Below are 12,570 nucleotides of genomic sequence, written 5' to 3' on the forward strand. Positions count from 1 at the left end.
TTCCACCCACCCTAAGTACCAGTAAATCTTTTTCATCAGTGTGAGATGAAGTCGACCAACCCTGAGCTTTTAGTTCAGAAAGACCAGGGCTCAGATCCAGCCTCATGGTCACTCTGCTGTGTGACCATGAGCAGGTTACTTAATCTCTCTGGGCCTCAGTTTCCTCATTCGTGACACAAGTGAAAAAATACTTACCTTAGTTTATCGTGAGAGTTAAATAAGATACTTTATACAAAGCATCCAGAGCAGTGCCTGGCACATAAAAAATACTCCAAAGTGAGCCCAGCTGGCATGGCTCAGTGGTTGAGCATTGACCTAGGGTCCAGGAGATTTCAGTTCGATTCCCAGTCAGGGCACATGCCTGGGTAGTGGGCTCAATCCCCTACAGGGGGCATATGGGAGGTAGCCGATCAATGACTCTCATCATTGATGTTTCTATCTCTCTCTTTCTTCCTCTCTCTGAAATCAATAAAGACATTAAATATATATATATATATATATATATATATATTCCAAAAAATGCTCAAAAAGAAAAACTTGGCCAAATCTAAATCTCTAGCACAGTTAAAGATAAAGGGACACCTCCCAAATGGGGTTGGCACCACCACCATCACTCACAGTAGAATTGGATTTTTTGGGGGGAAGTGTCCAGCCTAACTGGATAAAAGGTGTCAATGGGGCAGGTTTACACTGACCTTTGGGACACCACCTCTCCAGCATCTTTAAGATACTTGAGAGGAATCAAGAAGCAGAGGCAACGGGAGGGTTAATGGTTAAAGTCAACTGCTGAGCCAAACAATGACCTCTAAGGGCCCCAACTTGTCTCTTGTCTCCCCAGGTCTACCAGGGGAGAGAGGAACTCCAGGACTGCCTGGCCCCAAGGGTGATGATGGGAGGCCCGGAGCCACAGGAGTGATGGGCATGCGCGGGTTCAAAGGTAATAATGAATCTCAGCACCCTTGCTCAGGTTGGCCCCTGGGCACCAGCATGAGCATTGCAGTAGGTGGACTGGCTCTGAATTCTGGCTCTGCCACTCACCAGCTGAGTGACTTTGAGCAAGTCATTTACTCTCATCATTCACCATCAGTTTCTTTATCCCCAAACCAGAAATTCTCATGATGCCATATTTCACAGAGCTGTCATGAGGATTCAGTGGGATGTATACATGTGAAAACACTTTGTAAGCTCTGAAGTGCTGTCAAAATGCACAGGAGAACCAGCATTACTACTGGTTGCAGCTCAGAGGAAGCCAAGCCAGGAGAGAGCCTGCAGGAGAAACAGAGGCTGCAGACCCAGGATTTCCAGCTCCTCTCCAGTACTGCCACCTTCCTCACAGTCCATCATCGTCTTTGTGTTCCCCAAATATGTCAAATTTTAATCCATTCTCAGCTTTACATTGCCGATAGTGTTTCTTCTGATTTTTCTTCCTATTGATAGCCACCTTATTTGTTTTCAAGGGAGCCCACTTTTTAGTCAGTCCCTGTCTTTCCACATTTATTTCGAGAGTGTCCAAACCTCCCTCATTACAGAAGACAATGAAGAAATATGCTTTTTCCCCAGGTTCGATCTCCTCACTTGTTAAAATGAAATCTAAGAAAAACGTGCTGTTATTCATTCCCACCCCATGTCTAGGATGGTCTCTTAATCTTGCATCACTGGGAACTTTTATTCTACTTTCTGGTTGGTGATTAAAGAGGCTGAGGTTTTCCTTCCTTTTATGATCCACATTTTTTAAAATTGATTTTGAAACAAAGTACCAAAGCAAAACATGCTTGTTGAAAAAAAATTAACAAACAGAAACATGGACTATAAAGTCGAAAGTCAGCCCCCTCTCCCTTGGTCCCTTATGCTCTTACTATAAACAGTTTGGAGCATATCCTGCCAGACCTTTTTCTAACCACATTCATATTTACATATATGGTTGCCTTTGTTTTTTTCAAAACTTGGGTCATACTTGGTATCCTCCCCTGGAACTTGCTGGCTTGCATATTTTCACCAGACACCATGCCATGGGCCAAATTAAAATTTGTAGATTGCTTTCTGAAGGAAGAATTACCTCATCATTGTAACACCTGTTTGAGTGGTGTCAGGACCTACTACTTCTTTGTAGGGTGAGATGCTACCTGGGAAAAGAGCTCTGTTCTTCTGTTTCCTGGGAAGGAGATGGCACAATTCCCTGGGAACACTCCCTCGTGTTTTATAGCCTCCCCCACTAGTGAATCTGCCTAACACAGAACCGGAGAACCTGAGTCTCTCTCTAGGTAACTGAAGACCCTTCTTCCTTCCCTCTTCTTATTGCTTATTAGCGCAAACTTGGATGTGGACTTCTAAAACCTTGAGTGTTTAATAGAAATATCTTTGCTTTGTCTTCTTTCTGCTGAATACCATGTACTCTTTTTTTTTTTAATTTATAAGAAGGATGTGTTTATTCAGTCCACAAATATTTATTGAGTGCCAGGTACCAGCTAAGAATAATTAGCATCACTAGGAATGTAACAATGAAAAAGACATATGACCCCTGCATTTTAAAATAATTCAAATTTACTTTCTTTTGTTTAGGCGTCTTTTATTTATTTATTTTTATATATTTTTATTGTTGACAGTATTATAGATGTCCCCCATTTCCTACCCCCTCAGCCCCGCCCCTCTTCCCACTCCCCCTAGGTCTTCACCACACTTTTGTCTGTGTCCATGGGCTCTGGACCTGGAGAGTATTATGCTAAGTAAAACAAGCCAGTCAGAGAAAGACAAATATCACATGATCTCATTTATCTGTGGAATCTAATGGACAAAATAAATTGACCAATAAAATAAGTCCCAAGACATGGAAGAAACGGATATATCTCAGAGTGGGAAGTGGGCCGAGGAGATGAGAAAGACCAAAGACCCCTTTAGTCTGTGCTGGTTTTCGAGGCTTTAATGAGGAGGAAACGAAACTCCTCAGCTGGGCGCCTCCTCCCTCCCAGGGTGACCAGGACCGGCGGCCCTCTCCTGCCATGCCCTGCCCTCCTAAGGCTCTCCCTGGTCCTAGGTTAATATGTCTCCTGCAGAGAGTACATTAATTACCATTAGGACTGATTTCCGTTTCCAATGCCAGTTTTCTCCTCTGTTTCAGGTGACCGAGGACCAAAAGGAGAGAAAGGAGATAAAGGAGACAGAGCGGGGGATGCCAGTAAGGAAATTTTATTGGGGGTCACTGGATTTTGTGTCAGCATAAGAGTATCTGTCACCCAGGAAGCCCCACAAGTTTGGGGGTCCAGGGGCTGGATCCAGGGGCAGGGCTTTGGTGTCAAAGAAGCCCCCTACCTGTGTCAGGGCTCCAGCAAGTGACAGGTATACTCCAGGGGCACAGGCCACGTTCCCAGGTGTGGTATAAGCCCAGTGATTTTGTGGAAGGGCCTGGAGGCAGACTGCCTGGGCTCCCCCCTGGCTGCCTCACTAGCTAGCTATGTAATCTCTGGGCCTCAGTTTTCTCATCTATAGAATGAGCATAAAAGAGCCCATACATCATAGGATCACTGTGAGCATTAAATGACTTAATCCACATAAAGTGCATATTACAGTGCCTGAGCAGGCGGTTAGGACTCTGTAAGTGTTCATTATTATTCTATGTAATATACCAATTCAGACATACTTCCTGAAATCATTGAAGATGCTTGCTAAAATTCAGTTACTGACCTCGTTAGAAATGCATGACTTCCCTGGGTACTTAATGTGGGGAAAGGCATGGAGGCAAAGCAGAATCCCTTCTGTTTTCCTCCTTTGCCACTAACTGAGCAGAGGTGCGAGGGATCTCAGTATCTGGCAGACCACTGAGTCTAGGGAAGGGTGTCTTTCTGACAAGGGTCCTTCCTAAAATGTTTACAAGGCGAGCCCGCTTATCTAGGTAACACCCTTTTCTAGGGTTTAGTCTCCCCGCTACATGTAGAACCTTGGAGAGATTGCCAGAAGAGAATGAGTCTCCTAGCCAAGTCTCAATGAATAGTGTCTCCTAACCAAGTTGTAAAAAAATGCCGACATCTAGTATTTGCTGGGCTCTGAAATGCTGCCACCCAGTGTGAGGCATAAACGGATTGCCCCCTTCCAGGGATCTGTACTGCAGTCTTGGCTCTCCAGGGAGATAGCTGGGAAAGTGCCTGCCTCCAGGTTCTACTCTAGACACTCAGGGACATACACTTCTGCAGATTCACACTTTGGACCCAGATTGAGAGTTTCCCTAAGGCCCATCTTTGGTTTCAGTAGGTCCTAAAATGACACTTTCATCCCAGTCATGCATGACCAGAAGACCTCACTCCTTAACAGTGCGCTTTTCCAAGGTGTCCTGAAACTTCAACTTGCCTCCTACTTCCATAGCCTTTCCCTTTCTGGGGGCAGTAATTAAGGATCAAACAGAGGAAATGTTTGTGACAGCACTTTGTCACTAAAGCGATGGACGTACCTGAGGACAACGTATGCCTACACTTACCCTGGACTCCACACACCCACCTTACCTTAGGTGCTGTAACCCACAAAGCAATCTATAGGTTTCAGAGTCTTTCTAGCATTATCTAGCGTCCCTTTCAAGGGCAGCCAAAGGCTAAGCTAGGAGTGTCCTGGCCAGATGAGGAGATCTGTTGGACCCTGCAGAAGCCAAAAGGAAAGTTTTGATGGCAAAGGAAGGGAGTCTGGATATGATCTAGAACATCTGTGACATATCAGTCACATTTATGAATTGGGCTGGGCACCATACTTTGTCTTTGGGTTGCTGCCTTCTCCTGCTCTCTTTGTTGACTGCGCTCTGATGGAGTGCCGCCAAGGTAGCTGAGAAGGACCATGGCATTTAGCTGTGTGAAATAAACAACTCCTGATGGGGTGGCAGGAAGGGAGGAACTGTGGAAAGATGACCTTTAGAAGGAAATCAGAAACGCTGCCCACATACCAGAGGGGTGCTGGTCAAGAACTCTTTGGCAACTGTTGTTCAGCTGGTTTGAGAGGCGAGAGGGAGTCTGTGCTCGCCAAGCCCGGGGAGAGGTGGTGGTCATCAGTCACCACTAATCCCAAGGATGCTTTTGTCACTGTTTAACTTACCTTTGTGGGCCCAGCTGGCTGGGCTCTGCACTTGGATTGGGCTCGGAGGCTGGGGGCACAGTATGGGAGGTGGGAGCTGAGCCACAGTGGTGTGGGGTTCCCCTAGGCATGGGCGGGGAGCTTGGGGGAAGGACGTCTAATCCACTTGGCCCTGGAGCCTATTGACTGCACTGAAAGAGGCTGATGTAAGCTCTGGACAGCCCCTCCTCAGGGACTGCTGGCATTCTTTCCTGCCGTGAGGAGGCTACACCCTCACTGGAACCCAGAGGTCAGACAACAGCCCTTGCACAAAGCTCTAAGTCTCTCCTTCCTGTCCAGTGATGAAACCCAAAAATGTCACCATCAGTGATAGACCAGGGAAGTGAAGTGGCTCAGCAGAGACAGCTCCATCAATGAGAGGCTTTGTATAGCATGCAGAGAAATGTAGGAGACATAGAGGAATTGTAAGACAACAAAAATAAAGACCATTCATCCAGCTCCCTGTTTTCAGACTCCCCAAGTGTGGAACTGACTCTTCTAAGGCAAGGCCAGAGGCAGAACCAAGAACCTAGGCCTCTGATTTATCTGACTCTGGAATGAGAGCTAGGCCCCTGGTCTTGAAGGGTAGGGTTGGGCTCCTTAAAATCCCCTCACCTGGACATACAGAATTTAGGCTGAAAGGGGCCAGTGCAGCAATTCAGAGCTAAGATCTATGTCTTCTCACGGCCTCCACCCCCTGGCCTGCCTCTGACCACATAAAACCCATGCTGTGTTGAGACTCCTGGTTATGTTTCCAAGGAGCTCCAATCCCAGAGGCATTAACTATATCCCTGGGACTGAGGGTCTGAGGAAGAAGCCAAGGATCATCTTTCAGAAGAGTACAGAAATTCTGACCCACACTGACTACCCACTTCCGGGGGTTGTTACTCATTCCCTGGGCCCAGCCCCCCCCCCCCCCCCATAAGGCCTTATGGGTGGGAAGAAGGAGTTCTCAGCATCAGAGCTCTACCCTCCTTCAGAAAGGAATACAGTGGAGGAGGGACTCTCTTCTGGTACCCTGGTTTGTGCTGAGGCCATGGAACCTTTACCAAACACCTCTCACCTTTAGCAGCAGGTGGGGATGTTGCTACATGAAAGAGATTGATGAGAAAAATAAGATTGACACTCCTCAGGTCAAAATCAGAAATCAGGGGTTTCCTTTTAAGAGGGCATTGCAGAGAAGACTTCTTGCAATGTTTTAAGTCAATATTACAATGTATTTGTACAAGGTCTTGCGATTGTTTGAATATGTTTTGATCTGGAGTCATAGGATTTTAGAGTTGGGTGGGATTTCAGATCAACTCCTCTCCCATTCCCAAGCCCACCCCACGCGTTCACTAAACAGGGAGAAAGAACAGAGAGCTGGAGAGACAACAGCCCCCAGGCTAGGTCATGGCCAAACTGGGTCTAGAATCTAGATCTCCTGATTTCTGCTTGATGAGAGCTAAAGGTTTTTTTGTGTTTTTTTTTCAGGCAAGGGTGATATTAGTCATTCTGTTAGATGTTTGGCTTTGGGGAGTTTGGCCAGGAAAGATATATACATCTCAAGACAGAAAGACATTTGTTTTACCCTCGAATATGGTCCATTTGCAAGAAAAATAAATAGTATTTTTGCAGCTAGGGGGTGGGTAAAGGATTCAGTTTTGTTTAAGCCCCACAGCATGAATTTAAAGCAGGATATAAACTCAGATTGTTTAAAATATTTTCCTCAATTTGGTTTCACATGGAAAATATATGCAGGATGACCCAGGGTTAATTCTAAGCCAGCGCGTGTTGATACTTATCATTGGCATCTCAGAAAACTTGAAAAATGTCCAACATCTTGTGTGTGTTTTTAATATTTAGAGACGTAAGTTTGAGGAGGGGACAGTGGGCACCTCAGTGTGCAGTATAGGCTCAAAATAAATGTTCAGGATAGTGGCTCCTAGACAGTTTCCCCCCAGCTGCTGAGATGTTTCTATCTGTTTTAGAATAAGGGGTGTAAAGAGGGTCCTTAGGCGCCCCTGAACTCTCCCCCTGCCCTCCCTGCACAGCCGGCTGCAGGCAGTGCCCCAGGCCAGGAGCGACAGAGCTTCTGGACCTTTTGTATACAATCCTATTTCTTTATTCACTTAGTGCATAGGCATCCTGTTTTCCTCATGCAACTTGAATAGCCCAACCACAACATGATTAAAAGTAAACCACACTCCTAAGAAAAATGAGCCGCTCGCAGTAACACTACCAACAGGCTTGCACCTCGCACTATGGGAGTGAAGCTTCTGTGTTTATCGGTTCACTCAGTTCTCACAGTGATGTTCGGGGGCACAGTTAGGTGCATGTGGGAGAGAGGGGAGGCCCGCCTGAAGTCACCGAGGTCCATAAGGTGCGAAGATGGCACGGATCGGGGCTGGCCCGGGGTCCTTCTGCCACCATCCTGAGTTATCTTTTATCCTCCGGGCCTTCGACAGTGTGGGGTCCCTATGGGCCACTCTGTGTGTTCTTAGTGGTTTAGTATGAAGGTGCTAATTCCCTCTTTAGCGATTCTTGGTTACTTTTAAGGTACTCTTCCCTGTCTCCGTGTTTGCTCTTTATTTCAGCAAGCCTCGGCTGCCTTACCCACCTCTGTGGCTCTGAGATAGGCCAGAGTGCGCTTTTCACAGTGGGTGCAGGGGTGAGGGGGTGCAGCTGCCCGCAAAGCCCTTCCCAGAGAGGTGTGTGGGGACCAATGGTCAGGAGTTCAGGCTTGACCTCTGGGCCCTGGGAGGCCAGGATGGGCTGTAAGCAGGGAATGACTTGGCAGCGACTGACGGGGGAGAGAACTAGACTGGGACCCAGACCAAGGGGTAACAAAGCCTCAGCTTCCCTGACGGTCCTCAATACCGCGACCAGTGCGGGGCACAGGGTGGGCAGACCCTTCCTCCCCCTGGAAAATCTATATTCCAAGTTCATGTTTCTCTGCTGCTCCTGTTCCTCCTCTTGTCTGAGCAGCTTCCCCTTTAGAAAGTCCTGCTTTTCAGAAACAGTTCGTGGGAAGATGACATGTGAGCTCTGGGGAGCAGCACAGGCCATGGAGTAGCAATCCTGAGACCTGAGTCCCCTTCTGACCCAGTCCCTCGGCCTCCCCCGGCCGCAATTTCCTTTTCCCCAGTTCTGTGCAGAGAATAGGATCTGGCCTTCTGAGCATTCTGGTTTGCCAAGAGCCTATCTTAAGCCTTCCAAAAACAAATCCAGTGCCTTTTCCTGAAAGCTTCCTAGTGACCCCCTCCAGGAAAGCTTTTACATGGCTGTGTCCAGAAAACGTTTCCGTTCAGATTAATGCTAACCTTGGTGCAATAGCTTCAAACAGATTCGAGAGAGCTGGAAAAGCAGAAGTCCTGGCTCCTTGAAGATACCAGGTGGTAAAATGTGGGTGTGCGGTGGGGACGCCCAAGAAATAGTGTCAAACCCAATATAAGAAATAGTGTTCCTGTTTCTAGGAACAGCTGAGCTATCAAACCCTGTTACATTCATGTCTTATAAAAGGGCAGAGAGAAGAGCTGCGGCATGGGCCCTAGTGAGGAAAAACAGCTCAGGCAGGAGAAAGAAGCCCCCTTGGGAATCAGTGCTGTAGCGGTGCTAAGAGGTCACTAACAGGACCGCTAATGCTTGTTTTCTAAATACATGCTAAGTGAGAGTAGGAACCAACTGAAAGCCAAAGCTGAGGTCTAGCTGGGAGAAAATAAACATGCCAGTGTTTGGAGTTTATGTTAAGAATTAGCAGCCAAGCATGTAAGTGGAACTTGAGAAGGCTTGCACTTTCAACTGTCTAGTGGGGTATTTCATGCTTGCAAGTGGAGGTAACCAGTTTGTTCCCTAAACACCTATCATGAGTGAGCTAGGGGGTCTGTCACATGCTGTCTCCATCTTCCCCCTTACCCGTGTTTAGCTGGCACGCTGTGCCCATCCTTCCAAGAAGGGCCTGGAGGCAGTTCCTGCTGAGACTGGCATTCCCACCCCCCTGGCAAACATGTGGTGGTCTCTAGGATTTTCCCTGCAAGAAAACTCCTTTAGGAACACAAACTTTCAGACTGAAGGTGAGCAAGGAACTTTCTCCAAAAACAATGCCTCAGCACCACTGAAGAATTGGAGTTCTGGTCTTTGATGTGGGTTTTGTACAAAGAAAGTTTAAAGTTGAGACGTACTTTAAAACCAGGAATGGTTAAACTGCTTATGTAGAAAACAATTCAAATAAACTCAGGAATTGTTCTTAATCCCCATGACCCTGCACCCTCTCCTCTGAGGATGGGAGGAAGGAAGGCATGCTGAAGGCACTGCAGATTCCATCTGGGAGGTCCTGCAGTGTCTTTTTGATATAACTGAATCAGCTTTAGCTGTGCTGTATGAACTTCACAGCCCCACCTTGACAATGGGGAACACCCTGGGGCTGTACTTGGAACCAGTTATCTAGACGGACTTGTTTCCCCTGGCCAGGATTTCAGCCTTTCTTCTAAAGGGCCTGTTGTAGAGTTCTGATGGAAGAAAGAAGGTGAAAGAGGGAGGCACAGCCTGTGGATATCGCGGGGGTCTTGTGGGTGCTGTGATAGGAGGGGGTCATGACTGGTTTCCTCACTGACTCAAAAGCTGGTGAGTTCCTCATCACAGTCCCTTAGTCCCTCAGTCACTCAGTATAATCCTTGGAGCCTATATTGAGTTCAACACTATTTCTTGAGAACCGACCACCCCAGTCGCTCGCTGAGCTCATGTATATTTCAGAGTAACTCCCTAGCAAGGGTGGGGAATGCCAGGCCCACATTTGGTCTGGCCCTGCCAAGGCAACTGCAGGCAGAACTCGAAATTCAATAAATATAGGAGCTTTTTTCATGGCTAACTTTTAAGTTGATAATTTTGTATTGCCCATGAATAATGTTATAAATATCCAAATGGCCCCTGGCAGAAAAAAGTTTCCCCACCCCTATGAGTCTAAGGTATGTGTGGTTATCCCAGATGAGTAAACTATTCTGAGAGGTTAGTTAATTACTTGCCCAAGGTCATAGAGCTAGAAAGTGGTCAACATGGTGCTAAAGGAAGGTCCTGTTTCAAGGACTGAAAGTAGTGGGGATGGAGAAGCATTCCAGCAAGGGGTCTCAGGCTTTGAACTTGGAAGAGAGTAGAACTCAGAGAAGAAACAGGACAAGGTGGGGACTGCATGTGAGTGAAGGCAGAGGGTGTGAAAGAGCCTTCTTAGGAAAGGCCGCTAGTTCTAGACGTTGGACTCAGAGGTCTAGGCAGTGGGTCCACGAAGCCTTCAAAGGGCTTCCATATAAGCATCATACTTCCTCACAGCTATATGTCAAATGAGAGCTCAGCATCATTGACTTTCTCCTGGCTCTACAGCATTTCTGTCTAGTACTAAAGGCCTGATGACTCTCACTGCCTTTTGAGAGGCCCCAGGAGCAAAAGCAAGACCAAGGACTCACCTCTGCACTGAGCTGCCCAGTAACTTCCTATAAATCCAGCTCTGAGCAGAACTTCTGGGCCTTAGAGACATCCTGCCACTGTGATGTGGAGAGCTCCTGGCTCTGGGCTGGGCAGGAAAAATGCTTCACTTACTACTTGAACAGACACGTTTTCCTTGAACGCCTACTAGGAGCCAGGCAGCATGATCAGGGCATTGAAGAAGTAAAATCAGCCAAGACTAACTGCCAGTTTCCAAAGAACCTGCAGTAGAACTGGGAAGACCAACGGGTGAGTCAACAGTTAAACCTATCCAGCATGATTAGTGCAGTGTTAACTTGGGAGACATTTCTGTTACATCTTTTACGCAGAGATGCCCAAGCACCCAGTGTGATGCACAATCAAAGACACACTATAGTGGCCCCATGGGCTGTGGGTCTGGAGACTCAGGTGTGGCCACTTTGTCCTGTGACCTTGAGAAAGTCACTTTCCTTCTCTGAGTCTCAGCTTCCTCGCCTGTTAAATGGGTATGATACCACCCACCTTAGAGGAGGACTGAAAAGATCAAATGAGACCATCTAACAAAATTTCTTTGAAGAGGCACAGAGCACCATATTAAGAGCATATTAAGTTTCCTAATTACCATTAGGAAATAGCATTTTATAAAGCACACCCACAGGCCAGACCACATTTTAAAAGTGATGCCTTCCAGCAGAGCCTGACCAGAAATTCCTTAGTTTGCTTGTGGGATGGCTGCTGTCCTTCCATAAGAACCACATTTCCTGTGGATATCAGGGGGGAAAAGAAATATCATGTCTACAGAAGGACGCAGCCCAACTTTCTCCACCTCAGGGAGGTGGGGCTCGGAGGCCCAGGCTGCAGGAGGCTGAGGGCATGGGGAGTTCTTTCTTCACAGAGAATAAAAGTTCAACTTCCTTAGTGGGCAGCTGGTCCAGATTATGGCCTGGGCTCTACTCTGCAGCTGCAGAAAATCAGAGCCTGTTTTCCCAGCCCCATGTGTTTATTTCTGTTCTCCACAACCTCCTTTCTTTCGACTTGTTTTGCTTTGGCAGAGGCCTGGAAGTCAGGATAAACAAACCTAAAGGAGCTGTGATGTTTTGGGCTCAGACTGGGTTTCCCTCCTCTCCTTTTCTTTAGAAGCAAAGTTCTCTGGGCTTTGGGGCCCTCCTGATGCACAGCAAAGCGGGTTCTAAGCCTTTTTAGGCATCAGTTATGTTCCTAGAGCCCCTCCAAAGGTCTGTGAATCCCACTCATTCATTCACTCACTCACTCACTCACTCACTCCCTCACTCGCCCATTCAGTACAGTTTGTTGAGCACTGACGTGTGCCAGGCTCCCTGCCTGCAAGTAGGGCTGCAGTGGTGAACCACAGGGGTGCTATGGTGGTGGCTTTCACGGGGCTTACACTGGTGAGCAGAGAAAGGCTTGGAAGAGGGAATGGCAGTGTAACATTTCTCATATCTGGAGAGCACTTCCTGGGGCCACAGGTCAGGAAACCCTCCCAGAGGGGGTGGCATCTATATGCCTTACTCACAAGGCCTGACAGCTGTGTAGCTGGGACTTGATCCCAAATTGATCCCTTCAAACAGTGCTCTCAGCCCTGGCAGTGCATTTACATCACTGTGAACTATTGGAAACTATCCTCGCCCCCCTTGGTAAATTTCAAAGTGTCCCAGGAGATTCTTCCATGAACCCAGGGCCAAGAACCAAGAATCCAAGGCTCTTTTCCTTGCTTTTAAAGACACTAATTACTGTAGATCCTGTAAGGCTGTTTGGAGATAGGTGAAAGGTATCTTATGCGGGGGGGGGGGGGGGGGGGGGCGGCTACTATGAAATATTTGTCTTAAGTATTCAGTCTGACAGTCATGTGTGTGGTTTGAAAATGAAAGGACTTTGCTCTTCTCCCTGGCTCCACCTTGTAGTGGCTGTGCGACCATCGGCAAATTACTTGACTTCTCTGGGCTCATTTTCTTTTCCGTTAAGTGGGAGCCGTAACAACTAACTCACGGACCTGTTGTGAAGAATAATGGGAAAATGCGTGCTGAGGCACTT

The 12,570-nt window shown here is 47.3% G+C and overlaps 1 protein-coding gene across 1 annotated transcript in view; it reads left to right on the plus strand.

The window, feature by feature from the left end:
- Positions 1 to 12,570, plus strand: part of SCARA5 (scavenger receptor class A member 5) — a 96,864-nt gene that overhangs the window by 73,643 nt on the left and 10,651 nt on the right. The window contains exons 6-7 of the mRNA XM_087815976.1: positions 839 to 937; positions 3,116 to 3,172. Of these exons, the coding sequence (XP_087672102.1) occupies positions 839 to 937; positions 3,116 to 3,172 (156 nt within the window). The remainder of the gene's footprint in view (positions 1 to 838; positions 938 to 3,115; positions 3,173 to 12,570) is intronic.

Source organism: Miniopterus natalensis, chromosome 4, assembly GCF_054644295.1.
Source record: "Miniopterus natalensis isolate mMinNat1 chromosome 4, mMinNat1.hap1, whole genome shotgun sequence".
Classification (NCBI taxonomy): Eukaryota; Metazoa; Chordata; class Mammalia; order Chiroptera; family Miniopteridae; genus Miniopterus; species Miniopterus natalensis.